General features: G+C 45.1%; 2 protein-coding genes and 1 long non-coding RNA gene across 3 annotated transcripts; 2 read left to right on the forward strand and 1 right to left on the reverse strand.

Moving 5' to 3' along the window:
• Window positions 1-328: 328 nt before the first annotated feature.
• Window positions 329-10,909, reverse strand: LOC123596324 (translation initiation factor IF-2-like). Its single transcript, XM_045474911.1, has 6 exons — window positions 10,891-10,909; window positions 9,886-10,606; window positions 3,315-3,410; window positions 2,318-2,481; window positions 1,891-2,018; window positions 329-395 (listed from the first exon to the last, which is right to left on the reverse strand). The coding sequence occupies exons 1-3, from the start codon at window positions 10,907-10,909 to the stop codon at window positions 3,350-3,352; spliced, it is 801 nt and encodes a 266-aa protein (XP_045330867.1). The 3' UTR covers window positions 329-395; window positions 1,891-2,018; window positions 2,318-2,481; window positions 3,315-3,349.
• Window positions 10,910-15,088: 4,179 nt separating this feature from the next.
• On the forward strand, window positions 15,089-19,234 carry LOC123585313. Its single transcript, XR_006706055.1, has 3 exons — window positions 15,089-15,313; window positions 15,684-15,814; window positions 18,869-19,234. It is a non-coding gene; the product is annotated as an uncharacterized LOC123585313 (long non-coding RNA).
• Window positions 19,235-20,717: 1,483 nt separating this feature from the next.
• On the forward strand, window positions 20,718-24,729 carry SLC25A4 (solute carrier family 25 member 4). The gene is made up of 4 exons (XM_045453290.1): window positions 20,718-20,970; window positions 22,292-22,778; window positions 23,304-23,444; window positions 24,282-24,729. The coding sequence occupies exons 1-4, from the start codon at window positions 20,860-20,862 to the stop codon at window positions 24,437-24,439; spliced, it is 897 nt and encodes a 298-aa protein (XP_045309246.1). The 5' UTR covers window positions 20,718-20,859; the 3' UTR covers window positions 24,440-24,729.
• Window positions 24,730-27,521: the final 2,792 nt, after the last annotated feature.

Below are 27,521 nucleotides of genomic sequence, written 5' to 3' on the forward strand. Positions count from 1 at the left end.
ATTACAGTATCTCTTTTGATTTCTACTTTTAATCCACTAGCCTTTGGTAAGGTCTTCTTGAACAGCCTACTTGGTCTCAGTGGTGCCTCAGAGAATCTTAGGAAGACCTTTAGGCCACCACCGGGGAGAGCAGTCCTTCTGAGGGGGATTTTCCAGTCCAGCTGACTCGACCAGGACATTCTCTTTTCAGTGCTCACCCTGGACGTTCTGGTTTTGTTCTCCGAAGAAAGGTGACTTTTGTCACATGCACACACTTTACGATGTCAAAGTATAAACATAGGTGGCTTTCTCCATCTGTTTAGTTTTTACCTGAAACTTTTATGTTTTCCGATGATCCATCGTGATCCTCAATCCCCAGGTTTTTAAGAGTTACACCTATTCCGTTACCATCATACCTGCATTAGTTGAAATGACGCATATAATTTAATACGTAAGTTTTATGAAACCGTAAGTACATTATCTCAAGATGGCAAATGTCAGACGTTTGGGCCACCACTTTCCCCTTGAGGACCCAAATCAGATACCACTATTAATCATAGTGTTCTTTTTGTTAAGCCTAAACTCAGCCTCGGAAATTTTCTCAACTTCTACCAGGCGTCTGGCAATGGTATACAGCATGGTATATATTTATTTCTGTATATATGTGTGTGTGTGTGTGTACACACATATGTATACACACAGACATAAACACATATACACATACATAGTAGATATGTCTATTCTTATCATTTTTATTTTATTTTATTTTAATTTTTTTCAACGTTTATTTATTTTTGGGACAGAGAGAGACAGAGCATGAACAGGGGAGGGGCAGAGAGAGAGGGAGACACAGAATCGGAAGCAGGCTCCAGGCTCTGAGCCATCAGCCCAGAGCCCGACGCAGGGCTCGAACTCACGGACCGTGAGATCGTGACCTGAGCTGAAGTCGGACGCTTAACCGACTGAGCCACCCAGGCGCCCCTATTCTTATCATTTTTAAAATGAACAATTGTTTAAAAATTCTATGCCAGGCATGTGTCCTGATTTTGAGTTAAAAAAAATATCATCACTGTATGCACACCACATATACCCCTACATACATAATTATGGAGAAATATATCCACAATGCTTTGCCCTCAGAGAATGACCATAAACTTTCGGCTTATTAACAGGTTCATCTTACCCTTCCTGATATCCAATATACGAGAATCATCCTGAACTCGAGGTAAAGATCAGAAATAAAGAATACAAGTGAAGCAGCACACACATGATGGGTCAATGGCACAGGCTCTGGAGTTCAACACTGAGTAGGCTCTGAGTCTACGTCCTGACTCAGCAGCTTGTAAGTTCTTCTCATTTTCTCTTGAGTCTCAGTCTCTTCACTTATGAAATGGAGAAAATACTCCCTACTTCACAGGGTTGTTAAGAAGTAAAGGAACTTTGTGGGGTGCCTGGGTGGCTCAGTCGGTTAAGCGTCCGACCTTGGCTCAGGTCATGATCTCACGGTTTATGGGTTCGAGCCCCACATCGAGCTCTGTGCTGACAGCTCGGAGCCTGGAGCCTGCTTGGGATTCTGTGCCTTCCTCTCTCTCTGCCCTTCTCCTGCTCGTGCTCTGTCTCTCCCTCTATCTCTCAAAAATAAATAAACATTGGGGCGCCTGGGTGGCGCAGTCGGTTAAGCGTCCGACTTCAGCCAGGTCACGATCTCGCGGTCCGTGAGTTCGAGCCCCGTGTCAGGCTCTGGGCTGATGGTTCAGAGCCTGCAGCCTGTTTCCGATTCTGTGTCTCCCTCTCTCTCTGCCCCTCCCCCGTTCATGCTCTGTCTCTCTCTGTCCCAAAAATAAATAAACGTTGAAAAATAAATAAATAAATAAACATTAAAAAATTAAAAAAAATCAAGATGAATGTTACCATTGCCAGTTTTCAAACCCCATTTCCTTCATATGAAAACCTAGTTTGGTAAGAATTTCCTTAGATTCTTGCCCGAGTATTGTTCTTCTTTCTTCTGTGTTTTTCCGTGGTGTGAGATCCAGGAAAACCTGTTTTTAACAAAAGGAACAATGGGTTGGTTAAAATGTGAAATACATTCCACTACAGATACCTCTATATAGACTCCCAGGGTCTTGGTCCTTTGAATTGTATTATTTAGGTTCTTAATGTGAAAGAGAGAAGAAATAACCAATAAAATCATGCACGTCCAAGACAAATGTCTCCGGTAAAACAATTAACCCTATAAATTCTGATATGAGCTCTTGGACATTTTTAGTTTCCTTGCATGCATGGATTAAAGGCATGCACTGATTTGTTCATCAGGCCAAGAGCAGAGAGAAGCGTCCACCTTTTGAGGGCTTTTGCTTTGAGGTCAATATGGACCCGTGAGGAGGTCATCAGCGCCCTCTGCCTTCTGGGTCAAACCAGGGAGGAATTCCTGAAGGAATGGGTTCCTGAGCTGCTGTGTAGAACTCTTCAAAACTTATCATGATCTAGTCTTGGAGTTTCAGCCTGTAAGAAATTAAGAACATAAGGGAAAGGAAAAGGAGAAACATTGAGACATATTCGATATACAAACATAAGATCAGAGTTCTATTCCAGCAGACAGAAAAACCAGGTCCCTTCCCAAAACGTTTACCCCTTTTAGCTCAGACATTATGTTGTAGCTTTTAAAGTGTTGTTTTGAGGGGCGCCTGGGTGGCGCAGTAGGTTAAGCGTCCGACTTCAGCCAGGTCACGATCTCGCGGTCCGTGAGTTCGAGCCCCGCGTCGGGCTCTGGGCTGATGGCTCAGAGCCTGGAGCCTGTTTCCGATTCTGTGTCTCCCTCTCTCTCTGCCCCTCCCCCGTTCATGCTCTGTCTCTCTCTGTCCCAAAAAAAATAAATAAACGTTGAAAAAAAAAATTTAAAAAAAAAAAAAATAAAAAAAAAATAAAGTGTTGTTTTGAATTTTATCATTTTATCCAAGTGGGTATGGAAGAGAACTAGTAATTTAAATTAAAAAGTAAAATCAGGACAGAAGACTTTGAAACAGGCTTACCAGTCAAAGAGCAATTTCTTCATAAATATATATGTTGTGTGTATATGTATGTGTGTGATTATAATCCTGCTTGCCTATATGGCAGGATTGGGCTTTGTGTTTTCCTACGGTAGAAATGGGACTGCAGAAGACAGAAAGAAAGCCTGACAACAGAGAAGCATTCCTAATTCCTCTGATGCTTGTCCAGCTGAACCAGCCTCCAGTGTTCCCCCCACTACACAACCCTCAGTCCGCCCTACCTGTGCTCCGGTTCTGTGTGGACTAAATGACCTGTCCTCGTCAAAGGCCCTATGCCAGGTGACATACCTGTGCAGGGGCTGTTGATGCTCCTTGGGACTGATCTATCTCCTCAGAAATTGAGATAACACCATGAGAAGCACATCTCTGTCAGCATTAAAGAATCTATAGGAACAAAAATAAGATATGGTGATAAACAAAGAAGAAAGGCTGGCATTGTTGATCACAGACGGTATTGGGATTTGTTTCCAGCATAGAAATGGTATTACCTCAAACTCTCCTTCTTCCAGATCCTATTTAAATAATTCAGAAATTCAATAAAAATTTATTGAGAACTGAATGTTTTGCAAACACTGGGGATCCAAAGGTCATTAAGACATGGTCTCTGCTATCAAGAATGTTGGTCTAGGGGCGCTTAGGTGGCTCAGTCGGTTAAGCATCCGACTTGGGTTCAGGTCATGATCTTAACAGTTCGTGAGTTCAAGCCCCATGTTGGGCTCTGTGCTGACAGCTCAGAGGCTGGAGCCTGCTTCGGATTCTGTGTCTCCCTCTCTCTCTAGCCCTCCCCAACTCTCTCTCTCTCTCTCTCTCTCTCTCTCTCTCTCTCTCTCTCAAAAAATACATAAACATTGAAAATTAAAAAAAAAAAAAGAATGTTGGTCTAGTTGGAGACAGCTGAGTATATCATGATTAGTGCTGAGAGCAGAGTGCAGAAGCTAGTAGGACCCTAATACCAGCCACTTAAATCACGATGAAGGGTTGGGGTGAAGAATGTGTGTCAGGGAAGGTTACCCAGAAAAGACAATCTTGGGGTGAATTTTGAAGGAGGAACAGCAGTTCAGCAGTTGACTGGGCAAAAAGTGTGTGTGTGTGTGTGTGTGTGTGTGTGTGTGTGTCTGCAAATGGGAGTGAGCAGGGGGTAGGGAGTTGGACAGAAGTCACATCAGGAAACAGCTGAAGAAGAAAGTGAGAGAAAGCGTTGCAGGGGTTTGCAGGTGAATCCGTAGGGCTGCGGTGGAAGATGCAGGGAGGTGTGGAGAGAGACTGGAGGGAAACGAGGCCAGAGAGGTGGGTGGGAGCAGGTTGACAGAGACCTTAAGTAGCAGCCGCAGGAACAGAAGCAGGTAAGGAACTGCTTTTTACCCCCAAAGCTGGGGAGCACCACAGAAGGAGGAGCAGCGGAGAAGCAAAATCAGGTTGATGTCACCGAAAGATGGCTTTGGCTGCAGCGAAGTCACTGGCCTAGCAAAGAGCCAGGCCAGAGGCAGGCAAATAGCTGGGAGTTATTGACATAACCTAGGTGAGAGCTGACAAGTGGTGGCGTAGAGAGGAGGGGACGGACACAGCAGGGCTAGGTGAAAACGTGAAAGAATTTCTCTCCACCCTCCTTCATGGAACCCACCCGCCTCCAGCACAGTCAAGGAGCTTTGGCCCTTTTAGAGTCTGAGAAATATACTTTTCAAGCAGAGTGAGGCAATATACCCTAAGTGCTTGAGTGTGACTTCAGCTCCTGACTGGTCTCGTTGGCTTGCTTTTTTTTTTTTTTTTTTTTAATGGATCAACATTAAATCCTTGCCAGGTTTCCAAACCACCCCCCTCCCCCACCACCACCACTTCTCCTCCCCTCAGGAGCTTGGTCATCTTGCCTGGCATAAGAGCCAGGAGGACCTACTTTGAGTCTTTAATGATCTGAGTACCTTCTGAGAATGTCAGCGGGAAACTACAGAGACAGGTCCTAGCCCTTTATGCTCTATACCATTTTGGAAGCTCTTTCTCTCAGCTGGGCCCAGACACAATTTGCAATCCTTACAGAAAAATGTTAATGTTTTAAAAATAAGAACCAATTTAATTAAAAGTAAAAGGAGAAAAGTAATTAATATAATTATACTGCCCAAAGATCATCGCTGCTAACATTTTGGTGTTAGCATTCCTGTTTTTTCTCTGTGTATTATTAACAGTTGAGGTTATTATTATATAGTTTTATGCAGATAGATAGATCCCGATATCTTGTTCTTTTCACTTAACCTTATTATATGAACCTTTCTCATGTGATTACAAACTTTGGGGGGAGGGCTATTTTACTGGCTGTGTAATATTCCATCAAGTGAAAGTTCCCCACTTTACTGTTTATTTAGCCACTTCCCGAATGTTGGTTGTTAGAGTCATTCCAAGTTCTGTCTATTATGAATAACTCTCTAATGAGGAATTTTACACAACCAGCTTTTCTCTGTATTCTCAATTATCTTCTTAAAATAACTTTACATGAGTAGAATAATTGAATCAAAGAAAATATTTAACCTTCTTGACAAAAGTGCCTTCCCCAACAACGTATAAGAATGCCAAGATATGAACTTGAAACTAATCCTACTTATTGACTGAATTATTTGGGGGCAGTTATTTAACCTCTCTGAGCCTCAGCTTTGTTAACTATAGAATGGAGGTGCCCACCTCACAGAATTATGAAATTTAAAAGATGTAATGTGTAATTTGGCACACGTTATGGTGCATAGGAGGTGTTCAACCCAAATGTTAGTTCCTTCTTCCCTTCTGCTATTCCTTTTTCCAGTGTTTTTATTTTATTAAAAAAATTGTTTTAACCTTTATTTATTATTGAGAGACAGAGGGAGACAGAGCATGAGCCGGGGAGGACCAGAGAGAGGGAGACACAGAATCCAAAGCAGGCTCCAGGCTCGGAGCTGTCAGCACAGAGCCCGATGCGGGGCTTGAACCCACGAACTGTGAGACCATGACCTGAGCCAAAGTTAGAGGCTTAACCAACTGAGCCACCCAGATGCCCCTCCACTGTTGAATAAAATAGACTTCAGGTTTGTTGCATTTCCTATTAGTCAGGCATTTGGTCATGGTTGAAACATCTTAGCCACGAGGCCTGTGAAGTGGGTAACTGTACCATCCAGGCACATTGTTTGTATTTGGCTTCTAGAACTCACTAGATACTATGTAATCGAATCAGTAGTAGATATTTGGTGCATTTGTTACTGTTACCGCATTTCTGAACAGGGCTAGTGTTTTATATATTTTTCTATTTTCTCCTTATGCAAATTATTTACCATCTCTGTTCGCAGCTTCCCCATCAGAAAAAATAAGGATAATACATACCCGTCCTATCTTATTTGTGTAATGAAAGCATTTCTCGCTATCAAGCTTTTAACTCGGAGACTAACTACACACACACTGAGCAAGATATGGGTAGAATTAGCCACACATAAGAGAGACATAGAAGGAAAGAGGCAAGAAGACACTAACCTTTACCCAAAGCCTGTATTTTACACGTATTAATTATACACACGCACACACACACACACACACACACTACCATGAGGTGCTTCACAGATATTCAGATTTCACAGATAAGGAGGGGAAGCAATGTCCTCGAGTTGCCAAGACACAATTCAAATACTAAACTGTATCGTCACATGCAGGAGGACACTTTTCTGTTTTTTGGGGGGCTTAGTCATTATTAAAACTATTTATGGGGTTGAACAATTGTTTTTACTAACTTGCACTTGGCTGCTTAGAGAGAAAAGCACAACACGGCGAATTCATCGGGGCAATTTATTTGATTGCTTCTGGTCAAAGGATCCCCTGAAAGGAAGCTGCGTTGATAACCACCAGACATCAGCGAAACCAGAGGAAACTATGATGTGTGTGCATGATGAGGGGGCAGGAAGAGTGGAAGAGATTTCATGATCCCTTAGTTTCGTTTGTTTTCAGGTTATAAAACATAAACGAACTTTAGCTGGAAGACAGTTCAATTAATATGTTAAGGATAGTACGAGCTCTGTGCTGGCTGCTCGTGCCTGTAACCACCTGTAACAAGCATGAAGGAGAGTACGTGCACCTCTTGGAAAGGAGAGGCACAAAATGAAAAGGCTTTTCAGGGCTCCTGGGTGGCTCACTCGGTTAAGCATCTGACTTCGGCTCAGGTCGTGATCTCACGGTCCGTGAGTTCGAGCCCCGCGTCGGGCTCTGGGCTGATGGCTCAGAGCCTGGAGCCTGTTTCAGATTCTGTGTCTCCCTCTCTCTCTGACCCTCCCCTGTTCATGCTCCGTCTCTCTCTGCCTCAAAAATAAATAAACGTTTAAAAAAAATAAAAAAAAAAAAAAAGAAAAGACTTCTTATATTACTGAGGGCTCCTTTCACAAAAAAAAATTTTTCTTAGGACAGGTCAGAGTGATATCTCCACCCTACCCGCCCCCCCCCCCCCCAAGAGAAATAAATACGTAGGGAAAAAAAAAAAACAAAAACCTGGTCAAGAGTGTATACTAAAAAAACTGATATGTCCATTAGGTGAAACCACATGAAACTGCAGTTTTGTAGGCCAAAAACAGTCAAATATCATCATTTTCATATGGCTGAGTTTATATATATGGCATTGTTCCGTAAGTCTAGAGAGAGTTGTTTCTAGGAACTGGCTTCAAAAGTGACACTTGGTAGTTAGGATTTGGGTGAGCTATTGCCTCTAAATTATATTCATCACTTTTAAAATGGAACTCAAATTTATATTTATATAAATATGCATACTTTTTTTATTTGAGAGAGAAAGAAAGTGTGTGCAAGCAGGGGAGAGGGGCAGAGAGAGAGAGAGAAAGAGAGAGAGAGAGAGAGAGAGAGAGAGAGAATCTCAAGCAGGCTCCACACGGGGCTCAATCTCACGACCCTGGATCATGACCTGAACCCAAATCAAGAGCCGGATGCTCACCCGACAGAGCCACCCAGGCGCCCCAAGGAACTCTGAAACATTTTGACAGATATTTCAAACTACACAAAAGAAAAATAACTTAGTTACAACAGAATCTCCAAGTCCTGTGTTTCTTTCCTTTCTTCACCTGAAACATCACCTGAATAATAGGTCGAGTAGCTTTGTGTATATTTTGATGGCCGCATGCACAATACTTTGCAGGAATGTCTACGTTGCCCCCAGCCCGGGAGAGGGCATGAAATAAGGAATTAGGAGGCCTGCAGCCTTCCAGTTGTGTGCAAAGCTTGGGCAAAGCTACTCGCCGTCACAGCTTTGGTTTACATCTGCATAAAACAAAGATAATAACTTGCCTCGTGGAGTAATTTGTGAGCATGACATGAAATGTAATAAAGTGAGAGACCTTTGTAATGACCAAGTGTTACACAAGTAGAAAAGCTGGTTTCTATACGTTAATAAAGATTAATGCTGCGGATCACTGAGCATTCTACAACCAGAAACTTAAATAGATTGTTTTCCGTTATCTCTTGCAGGGTAAGGAGAGAGAGAGAGCCAACTGTCGTGGCTTCGGCTTGGTCCCAGCACAACGCCAAGGGCCACATGTCTGTTCTCTTCTTGACCAGTTCACGTGGCTGGTGTAGACAGATCCCGTGTCCTAGCTGGGGCCCTCAAAGATTATTTTGTGGGTTAACTGATGCAGAGAGGCTTCACGCACGGATCGGGTTGAGTGGGGAATTGCAAAGTGCCCATTTTATGATCCCGGTGGTGGGGAGACACAGCTGGAGACAACCTGGTTTCCTAGATTGTGCCGATTTGCAGACTTAGTGCATTCCTGCAATGTCACTTCGGTAAGTAGCAAGCATTCTTACAAGATCTGCTTGAGGGCAGCAAAGATGTGGCCACTGTCCTCCAGGGCCTCGCACCGGAGCCTGGGGGCAGACAGGTGACTTAACAACGGCACTGCGGTAGACATCAGAGTAGACCAAAGAGGCGACGGGGAAACCGAGCAGGGAGAGATCAATTCTAACAGGCAGTTTAGGACGCTTCGTTGAGAAGGAGGAATTAGGTCAAATTGGGTGGCTAGGAAGGAAGGAAAAGAATTCAAGCGGACGAATAGTTTGATGCAAGAAATCAGGGGTCCACGCGGCAGTTCATGTGCAAGCTACATGGGGCTGGAGATCGGGAAGGGGTGAGAGGGCTTTGAACACCTGCCAGGAGCCGAGGCACTAGGCCTTTATTCTGTAGGAAGCAGGGAGACGTCCTAAAGGCCTCTAAGCAAGAAAGTAACGCCTGGAAGTCCCACAAACCAAGAAGGAGGTCAATTCTCGAATGGAAGGGTGGGTGGGGAGATAAAGGAGCCTTTCAGTTCGCAGTGACACAGGAGCCCTGAAACGCAGACATCCTTCAAAGGAGATACATTGAGTTACACTGTAGGCTCCCTGAAGGCAGGGTCAGGGGCTTAGCCATTTTTGTTTCTTTCTTGTCAAGCACAGTACGCGGTGGTTAAAAAAAGAAACAGGAAGGAGGCAGGGAGCGAGGACGAAACTTTGCTGAATGAACCAAACTCACGCAGAGGTAGGAATGGTGCGGCTGTTTGTTTTGTTTTTCACTTTTAACGTTTATTTTTTGGGAGAGAGCGCGAGCGAGCCTGGGGGAGGAGCAGAGAACGAGAGGGAGACACTGAACCTCCACTGCGGGGCTCGAACCCACGCACCGTGAGGTCCTGACCTGAGCCTGAACCCACTCAGCCACCCAGGCGAACGGTGGGGCTTTAAACGGCTGCACCCCCGCGAAGGCTGAGCGCAGGCCCCGGGGGGTGGGGGGGTGGGGACTGGTCCCAGTCCCGCCCCAGCCGGGGGGAGGTCGGACGGGCCTCCGCGCAGCCCAGAGAGTCGCTCTCCGGAGGGAGGAAAGGGCGCCTACCTCAGCTCGGCCGGGAGAACCGAACGCGCCCACCCAGGCCGAGGGCGGAGTCCGGGCAGCCGCACGAAGCAGTCGCTGAACTCAGTCTGCGGAAGGCGTGATGCCTTCGGAGCGGCGGACTCACAAAGCGAACGAAGGCGCCTCTGGGGCGGGTGAGGCGCCGGGAGGGCTCGCCCGGGACGTCGTCTCTCCCCGCGGAGCCGGAGGGCGACCGTCCCCGGCGGGAAGGGGGCGCGCCCGGTCCCACCCAGCGGCCGGGAGGACCCGCGCGAGGCCGCGCCCCGCTTTCGGGGTTGCCGCGGCGGCGGTTTCGGGGTGCTGCGGCTTGAGAAGGGAGCACCGAGAATGCAGAGGGCTCTGATCAGAACCTGCGTCCTTGCCGGCCTGCCCTCGACCGCTGCCGCCCCGAGGCCAGGGCCCTCGTCTGCGCCACCGCAGCCGCGCAGCCTGGGCCGCCGTCCCCGGGGACTTGTGTCCCTGCACGCGACAGGCCCTCCCCGCGGCGCGTCTCCGGAAGCCGAGGGAAGAGCCCTGGAACGCGGGCGGCGCGGGGCTGAGCGGAGGAGACCGACCCCCGCCGCGCCCCGGGGAGTGTGTGCCGCCGCAGGGCCCGAGTTACCCCCGGAGGCGCCGCAGGGCGCAGCGGTGGCGCAGCGGGGTCGGTGGCCCGGGTGGGGGACTGCGCCTGGGGCGCCTGCCGACGCACGGAGGTCGGGGTTCTCTCAGCCCTAAGAATGGGCCTGGCAGGAGAGGGTACCTGCAAGAAAGGAATTAATCTGCAGGTAGCTACGTTCTTTCTGTATTAAGACAAAGCACTGCGCTCCCCTCTGGATACATCAGAAAAATAACAGTCAAGCTTGACGGAGAGTTAGGCAGCGGGTCCCGAGGCAGAAACCCTTTCTACCGCCTCCCCTAACTGTCTCTGTTTCCTCAAAACAAAAACTACCGTGTACCTCTCTACACAGCGTCTTCCGGAAGATTAGGATAAAGAGATCTTTTCCTTACCAGGAGAGTCTGCTAGCATCCTATGTTCTTTGCATTTCCACGTAAAGTGTAGAATCCGTTTGTCAATTTCTGCCCCCCAAAGAGCTTGCGCAGACTTTGATCAGCGTTGTATTGGACCTATTTTGTCAAATTTATTCCTAAATATTTCATGTTTTTGTAAATTTAGTAAAAATGTGATGCTATTGTAAATGTTATTTCTTAATTCAATTTCCAAGTGTTTTTGCCAGTAGAGAGAAATCCAGTTGGGGCGCCTGGGTGGCTCAGTCGGTTGAGCATCCGACTTCGGCTTAGGTCATGGTCCCCGGGTTTGTGGGTTGGAGCCCTGGCTCGGGCTCTGTGATGACAGCTCGGAGCCTGGAGCCTGCTTGGGATTCTGTATCTCCCTCTCTCTCTCTCTGCCTCTCCCCTGTCTGCCTCTCCCCTCTCTGCCTCTCCCCTTTCTGCCTCTCACCTGCTCGTACTCTGTCTCTCTCTGTCTCTCTGTCCCTCTCCCTCTCAGAGATAAATAAACAATTAAAAATTAAAAAAAAAAGAAATAGTTAATTTTTGTACACTGATCTTTTATTCTGCTAAACCTTAATATTAGATTTTTAGCGCCCAGCACTGTGAGAGAATAAAGTTCTGCTGTGTTAAAACACCCAGTTTGTGGAAATTTGTTACAGCAGCCCCAGGAAATGAATACAGACATGTTGGATTCCGAAACCCTAATTGTGGATTTATCTATTTCTCCTTGCAATTATATCAATTTTTGTTTCATGTATCTTCAAGCTCTGTGTTTAAACATACAGAATTGTTATGTCCTCTTGAGACACCAACCCCTTTCTCCTTATAAAATGATCTTTTTCATTCCTGATAACACTCTCTCTGTTACACCTTTTCCTCTTTTTATTTTTTAACCTATTTGTATTCTATGTGCACAGTGAGTTTCTTCTGGCAGGCACGTACTTGGGTCTTGCTTTCTTTTCCCGTATGACAGTCACTGCTTTGACTTCATTATTTTTGCCTACTATTTTGAGACTTCACTTGCATGCCTTTTTAAAAGTAGGGAGGGTTTATTTCCCCTTAGTTTCTCCTTAGTGTACTATTGACAGGTTTTTAGTAAAAATTGGAGACCTCGAATAGGTACTCTTGAGAATAGCTACATGTGATCTCCCCCTAGTGGCCACGTTGAATAATGTTATGAAATTCAATCATTTTATCCCAGAGCACAACTTCTCCATGGCAAGCTATGTGTATTTGAAGGCTGGGTCAATTCCTTGTCAACTTGACTTTAGTGCTTCCCATAGCAGTGGATAACCTGCCTCATGGTCCCAAGAGACGCCCAGTGCCAAAATAAGCTAAGAAAGGAAACTTGGCAATCTTGAAACCTGACAAAATAGTAGCCACCCCAAGTAATTAATAACAATGATGGTGTTATGAATACCCTAGTAAGTAACTCAGAAACATAAAAAATGGTTGATGTAGGATAGTCATGGAAAGTAAGTAATGTAAATGTTGACTTTCAAAAGCGTTCAGAAGGAAGACGAATAGAAAGCATAAAATAAAGTCACAGAAATAAAAATTTTAAATATGTATAGTAGTTTCTTTGCAACTTCCTTTGAATCTACAATTACTTCAACATAAAATTTAAAACATATCAGTTGTCATGATAAGTGGAAATGGATCCAAACTGTCTAGCTAAAAGAATAAAAGTATTAACTTTGTTTTTTAAGGAAAAAAATAACATATAGAACTTTACAGGGAACATACATAAAACACACAGAACTCTGAAATAAATAAAATACTCTGAACTCAGAGTAAAGGGTTAGAAAAAGATAAACTAGGAAAATGCAGACCAAATGACAGCAGGTATTGCCCTGTTCCTTTAGAGGGAAAAGACTTTAAGGCAAAAACATCACTGCAGATAAAAAGGACCACAACTTAATGATAAAAAGTTAAATTTACCAGGAAAGTATAACAATTCAAATCTTGTATTCCTTTAAAATTAAAGCCTAAAATACTTAAAGGAAAATTTGCTAGAGCTACAAGGAGAGATTGATAAGCCAACCATTAAAGTGGCTGTGAGTTTTATATGGCAGACCATTATTACAATCATATTTCTGCTAGCATAATTACTCCTACTTTATATGACGAAATTCCATATGCCTATATTTCATAGTGCTCCACAAAAATTATGGCGGGTTACATGTGCTCCGTTTCTGCAAAAGTTGAGAACTATTGCACTAGAAATTGAGGCACATCATTTCTTATTCATTCAACAGCATTTACGGAACAACTATTATGTTTACGGTATCGTGGAACATATATGCTCCAAGAGTAAGTTGTACCTATTTAGTTTAGCCATTTAAATAATGCATAAGCTGGAGTTTCATAGAACTTCAAAAGGAGAACTATAGTTTTCTGTAACTATAGTTACAGCCCTGAAGTCCCTCCACCGCCATTCTCTCTCTCTCTCACTTTCTGTCAATTAAGTCTGTATCTCCTACTTAAATAAATGTGCTTGATGGAACAAGCAACAGTAAAGAATTTCCAAAATTATGATATGTCTTCAATATATTTTCTTTTAAAACTAAGAAAATACGATAGCAAGTACAAATACTGGCCTAGAAACTCAACTGTGTGAGGCAACTTAATCTCTATTAAGAGACTCCATTCTGCCAAGTGGTGAAAACAATTGGGGTCCCCTTCTCTCTCCCCTTTTTGCAATGATTTACATCTAAATTCCAGGGATTTCTGTAGTACTAAGGGTAGGAAGGGGGAAGCATATGGTCTGATCTTCACCTATCCATGCTGGCATCAGAGGCCAGGTCCTTATCGCCTCTGGTCTTCAGTCACTGCTCCATCAAGGTCACTCGACATTTGCCTCATTTCCAACCATGAAGCTCTTCAGGTCTGGCTTGTTTTCAGATAACCTTGTTGTCCTTGGGTACAAAATGTTATTCTGCTGCTCCCACACCTCCTGGGGCAGGAGAAACTTCATGGGGGCTATCTGGGGCCCTTCACACTGGGAGACTAACCTACAGGGGCTGGGATTCGTATAATTTTTTTTTTAACGTTTATTTATTTTTGAGACAGAGAGAGACAGAGCATGAACGGGGGAGGGGCAGAGAGAGAGGGAGACACAGAATCGGAAGCAGGCTCCAGGCTCTGAGCCATCAGCCCAGAGCCCGACGCGGGGCTCGAACTCACGGACCGCGAGGTGATGACCTGAGCCGAAGTCGGACGCTTAACCGACTGATAGGGGCTGGGATTTGTTCACCTCCTCCCTTATGCTACTTGGATAAACTCTATAAGGCTGTCTCTGACATGCATACTAAAACATCACCCAACCTTTTCTCTCCTGCTCCTTGCTGCCTCTCTGAGCTGCGGGGGAGAGTACAGAGCCCCTGTTTCTCAAGGACCCCCACTAACATCTTGCTCCTTGCTTCCTGTCTAACATAACCTCCTTTCTCCCCAGGCTTGAGAAAATTTGATATACTCTTTAGAAGGATGGGGTGGGCAGGAAAATTCACCTTCCTTTAGGTATTCTCCCAAATCTACTGTTTATACTTGAAATCTTTCTCTTCTTTTGGAAATTCTAATGCTAAGAATTGTTTTTATTTTCTCTCTGCTTTCTGAGTGTTTTCTTTTTTCTGAGGCAACAACACAGAATATCTATCTATCTGCATGAGAAAAGGGTCATGGGCTAAAAGAAGCATATAGGGGGAAAAACCCTTATGCGTTAAAATAGCAAAATATTGTTATTCAACAGTACAGAGCAAAAATGGCCTCTCTGATAACATTGATTTTAATAGTAACAGGGATTGTCCTCTTAATGAAGTGAAAGCAGATGAGCCCCTAAATCATAAAAAAGATGGCATGGCATTTTAGTATACAGGTCAGAGACAGACTTACAGAATTCACTGAAATGTTTTAAAAAATGATTTGTGGGGCGCCTGGGTGGCGCAGTCGGTTAAGCGTCCGACTTCAGCCAGGTCACGATCTCGCGGTCCGTGAGTTCGAGCCCCGCGTCGGGCTCTGGGCTGATGGCTCGGAGCCTGGAGCCTGTTTCCGATTCTGTGTCTCCCTCTCTCTCTGCCCCTCCCCCGTTCATACTCTGCCTCTCTCTGTCCCAAAAATAAATAAACGTTGAAAAAAAATTAAAAAAAAAAAATGATTTGTAAGGGGGGGAGGTGCCTGGCTGGCTCTGTAGGAATAGTGAGCGACTCTTGATCTTGGAGTCACGAATTCAAGCCCCACGTTGGGTGTGGAGGTTACTCAAACAAAAACTTTTAAAAAACACAGCTGGTAGGTTGTATGAAACACTAACTACTAGGGAAGCCAGTTCAAAACGTACTTAAAAATCAATCAAGTCAACTCCCAGTGAATAATGGCTTTATTCACAGAGAATGCAAGTCAGAAACGAGAAGTGTCCACATGGAAGGTAAATAGATACTTATCGTCGGAGGCGTTATTACTATCCATACAATGAAGCTTACTTGCACCATAAAATACTGAATATGCTTGTTGGAGTCTTGGAGAAAGTAAGGAGGGGTGCTAAGATTATGAATGGGAGAGAAGTTATGGAATTTTCTTTAGGAAGGAGGGGATCTGCCTGTGTTAGTTGGGGAGTGGGGTGCCAGGCTTCCCTGCCTCCAGCAGCCCAGTGAGCAAACTCTCCAGGGATAAGGGCTTTCCAGGAAAACAAGTCCCTCTGACCATTTATTTATGATTCAGGGGCTCCTCTGCCCCCAGAAATCATAGCCTTTAAATAATGGTGCCTAAAACCTTTCTAACAAAGCTTTCTGTTTCAGAAGCATTCATACGCTGTTAAAAACACAAACTCTGAGGTGCCACATTGAAAGTTATTCACCTGGGAAGACAACCGGAGCCCTCGTTGGACCCTGTCACCCCCTGCACTGGAATGGCCTCGTAGACACCACAAGTATGTCTGTTCCTGCCATCTGAGCTTCTCCAGGGCAACAATCTTACCTTTCTGATTTTCATATCACCAGTACCCTACAAAGTTTTGGGTGTCTGAAGTGAGGATCCGATAACGTTTGTTGAGAGATGAAAAAAGAAAAAAAGTAAATGAATGAGTGAATCAATTGGGTGCTAATGGTTCCGATTTCTATTTTGGTGTGGGAGAGTAGAAGGAAAATGCATACCCTAAGGAGTGGACCACTAAAGGGTAAAAAGTTTCTAGAATGAACAGTGGGTTTAAAAAAAAAAAAAAAAAAAAGGGCGCCTGGGTGGCGCAGTCGGTTAAGCGTCCGACTTCAGCCAGGTCACGATCTCGCGGTCCGGGAGTTCGAGCCCCGCGTCAGGCTCTGGGCTGATGGCTCAGAGCCTGGAGCCTGTTTCCGATTCTGTGTCTCCCTCTCTCTCTGCCCCTCCCCCGTTCATGCTCTGTCTCTCTCTGTCCCAAAAATAAATAAACGTTGAAAAAAAAAAAAAAAGACACATTTTGTAGTTTCATAATTTTTCCTGGCATTAGCTACAATAGGGACTAGTAGTTGAAGCATTTTGTAGGAATACCCACTACTTACAAAGGTATGTGGTGTGTGTGTGTGTGTGCTTTGATAAGGACTTTACTCTAATGGCACCTGGTTATAAAGGATTTGTTAATTAAGGCATTGTTCTCACTTGATAAGCTAATGAGCAAGAATGGCAGAGAAATATTGCATTTCTTTTCTTTTGCCTTTTTGGAAGCAATGCATCAGTGTGAATACTTTTGAGTGAAATTCAGAAATTTATATGTGGCCTTATGCTATCAAAACAATAAGTTCTCAGAATTAATTCCTCTTTGCTTAATGGGGAAATTTACCATTAACAAATAGTAATGGTATGTACTAATTATTAGCAGTTTTAGATACATACCTACACACGGGCATTGCATTATCACCACGATCAGCAAACCCTTAAGTGTTTTTCTTTATTTCCGGTACCTTTTCCTCTTTAGCAGCTCCCGTTCTCTATTCCAAGTCTGGTAAAATATCAAAGATTCTTTAAAGTTTCCACTAAAAAAAAGCCAAAAAGATGGGGCGCCTGGGTGGCTCAGTTGGTTAAGCTTCCAACTCCTGATTTTGGCACAGGTTATGATCTCACAGTTCGTGAGATCAAGCTCCACGGGGGGCTCTGTGCTTATGGTGCAGAGCCTGCTTGGGATTCTATCCCTCTCTCTCTCTCTCTCTCTGCCCCTCCCTTGCTCATCCTCACTCTCTCTCTCTCTCTCAAAATAAAATAAATAAACATGAATTTAAAAATTCAAATTCAAAAGAGACTAGCTCAATACCTTGCTCTCGTTTCTATATAGCCCTGTCCCCCCACCCGCCAGCCTCCAGGACTCTATGCCACATTTGAAGGCACAGTTGTCTCTCTTATCTCCTAGATACCTTGTCCATTCTCATGCTGGCAGAAAGCCACAGAGTGCTGGGACTGGCCGGTGGACACATGTTCTGCTGGGTGCCATTCTCTGCCCTGCCTGTGTAAGTGATACATGGATCTTGTGATCGCGGGCAGCTCATGCTCCTGAGGACATCTGAGGCCTCTCTTTTCTGAGAAAGCCCGTGGAGGGAGAGGACAGTGTATGCATATCCGTGGAAAACCTCTTGTCAAGGATTCCAGCTATAGGTCACCTGACACGACAGGATGGTTGGACAGAAGCCAAGGAGAAATGCGATACCTTCCATTTAGAAAACATAAAAAACTGTGACTAGTAAAATCAAGTGTAAAAAGATGATAATACTTCCTGAGTGAATATGTTAATGTTTCATTTTAATATCTATTAAAAATTGTCTAGTGATATTTAAATAATTGAATACCTTGATAGGAAAGACAAATCCAGACATATAGGCAGACAAAACTTTCTGTTTTTTAAGTGGTTGTAGAATCACATATAAGTTGTCTTATTTTTTTAAAGATCAGCGATCAAATAAATAAGTCATGATGTGGTGATTTCATTCATTAAAACTACTTAAGAACCTCATATATGACAAACTAGCATTAGTAATGTAAGACAAATAATGGAGAAAAGGAGATATCTACTTAAGATTTAGTGTTGGGATACTACTGAGAATGGTATAGTATGAGATGAGATCAAAAGAAGTAGAAGGAAATAGGCTAGTAGGACAGACAGACTAATCTGCAAAAGAGATACATTTATATCGGAACATGAAGTATATCATTGTAACAGGGATCTGTTTGTATTTAAATATATAGCACTGTTAGATAAATGTAATAAAAAGTATCAAAAGAAAAAAAAGTAAATCAAAGCGCCTGGGTGGCTCAGTCGGTTAAGCATCCGACGTTGGATGTCATGATCTCACAGTTCATGGGTTCAAGCTCCATGTAGAGCTCTGTGCTGACAGCTCAGAGCCTGCAGCCTGCTTGGGATTCTGTGTCTCCCTCTCTCTCAGCCCCTCTCCTGCTCACTCTCTGTTTCTCTCTCTCAAAAATAAACATTAAAACAATTTTTTTTTAAGTATCAAAAGAAAACAAAAGATTCAATTATTTGGAGCAACACATATTTATTGCTCCAAATATATAAAGAATTATAAATACAGATACATACTCTGCTTTCACGCCATAGGCAGTCACCGAAGATTAAAAACTTACACAAAAGGAAAGCAAAAATAATATAAAAACAGGGAGGGGGACCAAAGCATAAGAGACTCATAAATATGGAGAACAAACAGAGGGTTCCTGGAGGAGGGGTGGGAGGGGGCATGGGCTAAACGGGTAAGGGGCATTATGGAATCTACTCCTGAAATCATTATTGCACTGTATGTTAACTAACTTGGATGTAAATAAATAAATAAATAAAGTAAAAAAAAAAAAAAAAAGGTTAAAAAAATTTTAATTAAAAAAAATTTATACAAAAGGAAAACCCTGACAAACTAAATGGAATCGCACGGAGTATGTGCAGTTCCATAGCAAAGATGTGCAAATTAGAACGAATTAAATGGCACAAATAACTAAAAGATGCTTTTTTTTTAAGACAGTGTTGGAGGAGGATCCATAACCCATTGACCCTGCTGGTGGGCTGCATTATTTCTGAAGAGCAACTTCTCAATATGTAGCAAGAGCTAAAAATCTTTTAAGGCATTTAATCTGTTCCACTTTAGGAAGGAGAAAAGAGAAGGAAAGATCACAAAGGGGAAAATGAACTTTGTGCAAGTATGTAACAGCATTATTTTTCATAGTAAAAATAAGAAACATCTCTAACGCATAAGGAAAAGGGTTTAGGCAACTGCTCAATGTTAGCAGAATAGAACGCAGTACACTATTTATTATGTGCGTTTCGTTGATCCATGAAAATCTGTATGTAAAGCTGTAACAAATAAAGCTCAACAAGGGATAAATATGTCCACTGCTAAACTGTTAGTTTCTTGGGAGACTGAACCATCTCATAGTGAATGCACAGGGCCAAACTTTGTTCCTGGTACACGATAAATGCGCGTGACTGTTGAATGAATGCATAAATGGCTTTTCCGTTTATGCTGAATTCTTAACCTTCTGCCTGCTCTGACCTTGGTAAACGTGCATTTGCTAGCCTTCATACTGCTCACCTAGATTTCTGGACTCTAGCCTGCCCGACCTCAGATAAATGCATACCCTTTGTGGTCCCAGCACCCAACCAGTGACCTCTCTCTACTGAAGTTTCCATACCCAGGGCGTCACCTAACATGAGGTCTGCATTCATCAGCAAGCTTGTGAAAAAATGCATAAACTTTGTCAAATGTACAAACATGGGAAGAAACTTGAGTGAAGCGTTTACAGTTAAAAGCCAATTGCAATCATTCTAGGGGAAGGAACAGCTGTATTTGAAAACCTGCATGATTATATGAACGGCCTACAAAAAAAGAAAAAGGAAAATCAAAGTTCATAGTAATACATTAAAAAAAAAAACCCAACAATCCGACACGAAGTTGCAATCAGTTTCCTAAGACTAGAGAGCATATGTCCCAGGTGCCTATTAAAAAGGGGCAAATACAGTCAAGGATTCGACCTTCTCTTACTCGATACCACACTTACCCAGCAATTCCAATGGAAAGGCTTACAGCAGTGACCCTCAAGAAGCCGACAGCTGCCTGAGAACATTCTGCCCAGAAAATGTCCTGAGATTCCGTTGACAGCAAAACAGCACATTAAGCCCTTAAGGGATTTTCAAAAGAAGTGTCCTGTAAGGCCCCCGTTCTTGGAGTCCCCCCTGCACTCGACCTTTCCTGGTGGCATTGAATGCCAGGACGTAAGTATTTCATGGTAGGATCAATGATTGAATGACTGAATGGAGGGAAGAGGGGGTTCGGCAGGTTGCCAGATTATGAGGTAATCACAGCATCAAGCGACGTTAGCATTTAATTTGGAGGATCTTGATTTATTTTCGAAAGCACGCAACTCCGAAGGGGCCCAAATCCAAGCAGTGAGCCTGGTGAGGGAAACCGTTAGGAGGAAGGGGGGGGGGGAAAAACCCCAGCCTGAAATCCCTTGGCTAGGAGCGGGTCCCGTGCAGGCCCGAGGTTAAAGCAAGCCCTGCTTGAGGCGTCGGTCCCCAGGTCGGCCCCAGCCTAAGCCTCCTTGTGCTATAAATACAGCGGCCCACATGCTGCGGAGACATGGTGTTCCCTCCGCTCGCCGGGACAGATAACATGAATTTGCCCTTTAAACGTCCCAAGCCGAAGGCACAGCCCCCGGCCCACCCCTGCCTCCCGGAAGCGCCTTCGCCCCGGTTGCCCTCTGCCGAGGAGGGGGACGGCGAGGGGGTGTCCAGGCACCTGCCCAGCCAATGCGCACGGCGCGCACGGCCCCGGGGTCCCTCCTCCTCTCGCGAGAGGCTGGGCGGGGGATATAAGGAGGGCTGCGGGGCGACGCGAGCGGCCCCTTCGCGTCGCGCAGGGACGGAGAGCGGGCGGCCGTGCCTGGCCGGGCGGAGGCGAGAGCGAGAGCGCGAGCGCGGCTCCCGGAGGCTGTGTGCGCCCGGCTGTCACCATGACTGATCACGCCTTGAGCTTCCTGAAGGATTTCCTGGCCGGCGGCGTCGCCGCTGCCGTGTCCAAGACCGCGGTCGCCCCAATCGAGAGGGTCAAACTGCTGCTGCAGGTAAGGACGGCGCGGGCGCGGCGCGGCGCGGCCAGCCTGGTGCGGGCCCGGCGGGGCGCGCGGGGCGCCGGCGAGCTGCAGCGGCGCGGGGGCGCGCGGGCGCGGGGCCTGGCCGGCCGTAGCAAATCTGTGCTAGGCCACAGGCCCAGCCGCCCGGCCTACTGGAAGGGGAAGGTGCCCTCTGCGTAGAGACAGGTCCAGCGTCAGTAGCAGATTCCTGGTGTCGGGTGGCGCCCTGCGTTCGAGTGTCTATATATGGAAAGCCACCCCGAGTGGGTTACAGCCAGCCAGATCCTGCTCCTGGGACGGCACTGACGCTCCGCTTAGGCCTCATAGGTCGGCCTCACCTTTTGATTTTCAGTGTTCGTTGCACCTTTTCCCCCGTGCATCCACCGTCTACAATAAAAACCTCAAAATAATTGTTACTCAAAAGCCAGCTTACTGTGACCCATGCACTAATGCTGTAGGCTGACATATATATTATTTATCTTTGCATAACCTCTGTAAGGAATTTTCTCCCCGGTTTCGCAGCGGAAGAAACAGGTTTTGACAGATTAAGTAGCAGTTTTTAGAATAAATTCAGATTGTCTTACCCTGTCCCCAAATCATTTCCTCTGCAGCCTGATCTCTGGTTTATCATCATCTCCATCGTGTTTTTCTCTACTTGCCCCGAAGGCAAGGGCCCCTCAGTGAGAAACTGGGCGTCCTCAGTTTGGGAGTCAAAATTATCATAAAGAAAAACCCCAACAAATTGCTCACTTGCAAACAGCAACAGACCCCTCAATAATTAATTACTTGGATAATCTGCTTGAAATTTTTCACGCTCTAGTATCTGGTGGATTTATTCTCCTTCTTCTGTTAGAGCATCTAGTACTCAGAAATCCTGGTCTCCAGGGAGACTCTGTGAAAATTGAGGAATCATTAGCTCCTGCCCATCCTGTCTGTTAAATTAGAGCAGGGGCCCTTTAGGGCAGGGCCCTTTACCTCCCTTTGAGCCCCCAATACAGTTCTGGAACCTAGGGAAAATGCAGTGCATACATGACTCTCTTTACAATGAAATCTTTTCAGTTTATTTGGGGAAGAACCGTTTCTCTCAAATGGCCTGATAAGTGGGGCAATATTGGGTTTTTTTGGCTTGTTATCCAAGTAGCCGACATATTTATTTGGACTTGATATCTGATTTCCCCATTTATTTAAGAAAGAAAATCAGGGAATGGTAAGCATTCATTTTCCTCCTATCCTCTTTCCATCCCTCCCCCCCCCCCCTGCTCTGGCCGTCCTCACCCAATTCCTTCCGCCCTCCCTTCTCCTCCCCCCACAGGTCCAGCATGCCAGCAAACAGATCAGTGCTGAGAAGCAGTACAAAGGGATCATTGATTGTGTGGTGAGAATCCCCAAGGAGCAGGGCTTTCTCTCCTTCTGGAGGGGTAACCTGGCCAACGTGATCCGTTACTTCCCCACCCAAGCTCTCAACTTCGCCTTCAAGGACAAGTACAAGCAGATCTTCCTGGGGGGCGTGGACCGGCATAAGCAATTCTGGCGCTACTTTGCCGGTAACCTGGCTTCTGGTGGGGCAGCTGGGGCCACCTCCCTCTGCTTTGTCTACCCACTGGACTTTGCTAGGACCAGGTTGGCTGCTGATGTGGGCAAGGGTGCTGCCCAGCGTGAGTTCAGCGGTCTGGGCGACTGTCTCACTAAGATCTTCAAGTCTGATGGCCTGAAGGGTCTCTACCAGGGTTTCAGCGTCTCTGTCCAGGGCATCATTATCTACAGAGCTGCCTACTTTGGAGTTTATGATACTGCCAAGGGTGAGCGAGGGGCCTCAGGGGGTGCGGAGTGGGGAGGAGGAAGGTCCCTAGGGATCTGTCACTCACAGAGGACCTTCTATTTATTAATCTTGGGTTTTTTCTCCCCTAGCCCCTGGGCTAAACTGAAGCTTCTGAATGAGGTGGTACGGTGTGGATAAATGGCTAAAGGGCTCTCCTTGTCCTCTACTGAAATAAACTCTGGCCTGGAGTTACTCAGAGAGGGAGAAGGGGAGCCTGCTCCCCCCTTGCCACAGCTCTGTCACTCACGACTTGGAACTCGGGGACCTCCTTCACATGCCCTGTTCCTTGGGCAGAACTCAGGGTTCCCTGGATCCCGAGGGCAGCCCCCAGCTTTGGCTGGCTGCCTGGCTATTTGTGAGGTGCCCCACAAAGGTCAGGTCCTTCCAGAAGGGTAGGGCATGGAGGTGGAGGCATGGTAGCCTCTTCTCCATCCCTTCCTGCTTTTTGCTGAGCTGCTGAGAGAAATCACTTCATAGCCATTTGGCTTCTTGCCTCTGCACACAGGGATGTTGCCTGACCCCAAGAATGTGCACATTATTGTGAGCTGGATGATTGCCCAGAGCGTGACAGCGGTTGCAGGGCTGGTGTCCTACCCCTTTGACACTGTCCGCCGTAGGATGATGATGCAGTCTGGCCGGAAAGGGGGTAAGCTTGACACCTGTGGGTCTCTTATTTCTCTGCCCAAGGAGAACACCAGTCAGTGCTCCTTCCAGTCTTCACTATTCTCCTTGTTAAAATGATGTGATAAGGACTTAGGAAAGAAAACTTAACAATCATTCCCCCTCGCACGGTCAGCTGGTCCTTTAGAGAAGAGAATTTGCTTCTATCAAAGGGATAAGAACATCAAAAATGAGATGTCGAGATGTGACTCGGCTAGTATTATAGAGGCCTTAGGCCCTTTTCCCTTAGGGCCTGGGTACAGAAACGCAGAAAATGAATTAATTAGTTTATTTAAAAATAATTCTTGCTTCTGTCATCTTGCTACTATAGGTGTTAGTGGGAGAGGATGTTTTTGTTGGGTGAGATGGCCTGAAGCGGTTTTGGCTGCCATAGATCGAAACATAGGAAATTGCCATTTTTGAGGTCAAAAAGTCAAACCTTAGTGCCATATGGTTCAGCTTAATAGCTGTGTCTCTTTTAATGGTGTCCTCTTGGGCAGCAGAATCTGAGACTCCACCTGTTTTCTCACCCATAAAAAAGGGGACCATCTAGCTTAATACTTCCCGCTCCACCCGATCCCCTGATTGTACAGCTTGACCACGTGTGGGTGAGCTGGTTAATCGCCCCAGTTCTTCACTTGATCTTGGGTTGAAGGAGTAGGATTGACAAAAGATGCTGCCTGCTAGTTATGCAAGGAAGGGGGTGTTTAGCAGGATGCCTAGAGCTGAAGTGACTGACTTTTCTAACTGTGCAGATGTCTTTCAGAGGAAAAGCCTCTTTCCTCCAGAATTCTGGAGCCCTTACCGACATTTGTTTCCACAGCGGATATTATGTACACTGGGACGGTGGACTGCTGGAGGAAGATTGCAAAAGATGAAGGAGCCAAGGCTTTCTTCAAAGGTGCCTGGTCCAATGTGTTGAGAGGCATGGGCGGAGCTTTCGTATTGGTATTGTATGATGAGATCAAAAAATACGTCTAATGTAATCAAAACTCAAGTTCATTGGTTCCAGATCCATTGTGTGGTTTAATAGACTTTTCCTATGGGAAGTAAAAAAGATAGATCTGGGATAAAACCAGACTGAAAGGAATACCTCAGAAAAAAATGCTTCATTGAGTGTTCATTAAACCACAGATGTATTTTGTATTTATTTTACATTTAAATTCCCACGTCAGATATAAAATAACTTATCATACTTGTACAATTAACTGAAGAACTGATAATGAAGAAGATAACCTAATGTGACACCCCAATAAAGACCACTTAACACACCTTGTTTTACTGAGTTCTTACTAACTGCTGTGTGGATTTAAAAATAAGACCAGCAATGCAGATCTTCTAGCAGGACTCATTTATAACTCTGGCCCAGCTTCTGAATGTCAGATATCATACTATGTATCTTGTGAGTACCTACAATGCTTCAAGTTGGGCTTTCACACTTTAAGTTTATGCACTTTCTCTTACCTCATACCATGGTGCTTGAGGCTCCAACATGGTGGCATGGATCATAGCTTTCATAATCCCACCTTATTTTATGTGCTTTCGTGCAATCTGCAGGGACTCTGAGGGTACACTGAGCAGTTTCAAGAATTTTGTGAGATTAGGGAATGTTCTGTCTTGGTGCCTTTAGAGAACTGTGATACTTCAGTCTCACAAGCGGACACCATTCATTGGGAGTCAGTTAACAGGTTAGTATTTAATACCTGTTAGGCTCTGTGGAAGACGGGAATTCATTCTGAAAGAAGCTTAAATGCGGGTAGGGAGAGGAGTGAAATGGCCATTACTAAATAATGTAATGTCTACTATAATCTTGGTTGAGTAGGACTAGAAGGGGGCAGATGAAATGTGGGGAGTGGCAGGAGATGTGGGCCTGAAAGAAAACAGCTAGAGTTAGATACATGGGTATAGAAAGGACCCGCCAGCAGTCTTCTCTGTGACAACTTAGCAAGACCCGGAGGCAAAGACAGTTTTGGATTTGACTCTCATAAGTTGGTGAGCAAGAGAAAAGTCAGGACACTTTCCAGTTGGAAAGTACTTTTGGTTCTGAAGTCCAAATAGTTGATGCAGCTCTAGCTTGTTAGCCATTCGTTGGAAACCAGTCCCTGCGTCCTAGGCCAAGCTTGGAAGGCAGGCACACGTCTCGTGTATCTTTCCTAGGGGGTGGTTTGAGGGGGGTGCGCCTCTGCACCTTCTGTTCTTTACCCTCCTTCCCAAGCTCTTCTGCCTACTCACTCTTCCCTCCCAAGGACAAAAACTCACTGCTTGTTCTGCCACGGTAGCCAAGGTTACATCTGTCCTAATGTAGTGGATATCTATGCCGACGGAAACAGGCTAAGGAACTACAAAGAAAGTCTCTCGATCCCCTTTCAAGGCCAGGTCACAAACATGTAGCGTTTGGGGCCTTCTGGATACGTTATCCGCATGTTGTTTTCATCCTTAGGATATGAATGGTCCAAATTCTGGTGCTGATGGAGGGGAAAGAAAAGCAGGCCAGGCTAGTAGGGCAGATACTTTTGTGGAGTGTTATCTTCAAGTAAGGCCAGCAGCCCTTGCAGTATCTTGAAACCTAAGAATAGGTGACGGAGGAGCCATGAAACATAGCTGGGAACTGAAAGCAACGAATGATCAGTGAGTCTTCCTAGACCAACCAAGGACTGAAATTGTTTTCCAGTCTTTAACTGGGTCCTCCCTGGCATGCGACGGGAAATGGAGAAGAGGAATCCCATTTATTAAATAGTAACATGTTATCTGCCTTCTGCACGTGACCCAGATGTCAGCTTCACACCCCCCCCCCCCCCTCTTTTTTTGCTAAAGTTACCTCTACTGCCCTGGGGGAAAGGAGATCTGCTTAAAGAGAAGAGCCAGAGCATACTGACTCAGTTCCTCCTTCCAGCTACTCCATTCACCAGGAACTCCCAGAACTAAGCCTCTGTCAGAATTGCTGTCATCTGGTTGGGGACATCCTGTCTTTACAAATCCTCTCACTGCACTGTCACTGGGCAAAGCTGTCACACTTGAAAGTCTGAGAAGATGAAAAGGGTTTACATTAAACTAACAACTCAGAATTGAGTGTCCTGCCCCCAGGAATTTCTTACTAGCCCCCTTTCCTGCAAAACTTCCTCCCTAAATGCAGCCCTCCTTTTACCTACCACCCATGCCCCGGTGCCAAAAAAAAAAAGCACTTTTCCTTTTTAATGTATTTTCTCCTTTACAGGCTCACCTATAGGCATCTTCTTTTTAGCCACCTTATTTTATATTTTGAGTCTAGGAGAAAAACCATGGAAGATGACAGAGGTTAGCCCATGATGGTAACATTTACACACTTGCCTCAACTGTTCTGTGTTTAAATCTCAACTGTTTCCTTTCCATTTTACTTTGTATAAAATAACGCAGCACGGCTTGTGCTGAGGCAAAATTTACAAACACCTACAACGTGCAGGGCTAGGAGGGAATGGAAGCTCTCCTAGGGCAGTGATCCTTATTTTTTTCGCTGCCACGTGCCTGGAGCCTCAAAGGGTGCCTGGGAACAGACACTGTTTAGTGTTTGTTGAATGCAAGAATGAGGAAAACATGCACCTAAAACCCACAAAGAACCAGCAGAATATCTGGGGAAGGGCAAGTCCTCCAGTTTGGGGGAATCCTCAACATGTATAGCAAGGGGACGAGCATGTGGGGGCATATAATGGATGGAAATTTCTGGCTGCCTTACATTCAATTTTCAAGTCTTTAAAAATACATTTTTACAAAGTTCATGCCATGAATTCCTTTTACAAGTTTTGTTTCTCGAGTGTCAGTTTTTAATCAATCCGTGATAAAGTACAGTTGACCCTCACTGAAGATCATGTATTTGCAAACTGGCCTCTTAAAATTCTATTTCTAACCTCTCTGTGTTCATTCTTGGGTATGCACCGAGTGGCGAAAAACAGGTCAAACAAGGCCAGATAGGATCTGCCCTCTAGTTTCAGCTGTCATACTCTTAAGAAAGAGGCCTTTACATTTCTGTGTTTTGTCGATGATTTCACTGTTTAAGATGGCCCCCCAGCACAGTACTGAAGTGATTGAT

Source organism: Leopardus geoffroyi, chromosome B1 (genome assembly GCF_018350155.1).
Source record: "Leopardus geoffroyi isolate Oge1 chromosome B1, O.geoffroyi_Oge1_pat1.0, whole genome shotgun sequence".
NCBI lineage: Eukaryota > Metazoa > Chordata > Mammalia > Carnivora > Felidae > Leopardus > Leopardus geoffroyi.

Coding starts and splice junctions, on each gene's coding strand:
- LOC123596324 (XM_045474911.1), bottom strand. Junction 3,411..9,885: donor GTTCTCCCGGCCGAGCTGAG/GTAGGCGCCCTT, acceptor TTGTTCCTATAG/ATTCTTTAATGCTGACAGAG.
- SLC25A4 (XM_045453290.1), top strand. CDS start 20,860: ATGACTGATCACGCCTTGAGCTTCCTGAAGGATTTCCTGGCCGGCGGC. Junction 22,779..23,303: donor AGTTTATGATACTGCCAAGG/GTGAGCGAGGGG, acceptor CTCTGCACACAG/GGATGTTGCCTGACCCCAAG. Junction 23,445..24,281: donor GCAGTCTGGCCGGAAAGGGG/GTAAGCTTGACA, acceptor TTGTTTCCACAG/CGGATATTATGTACACTGGG.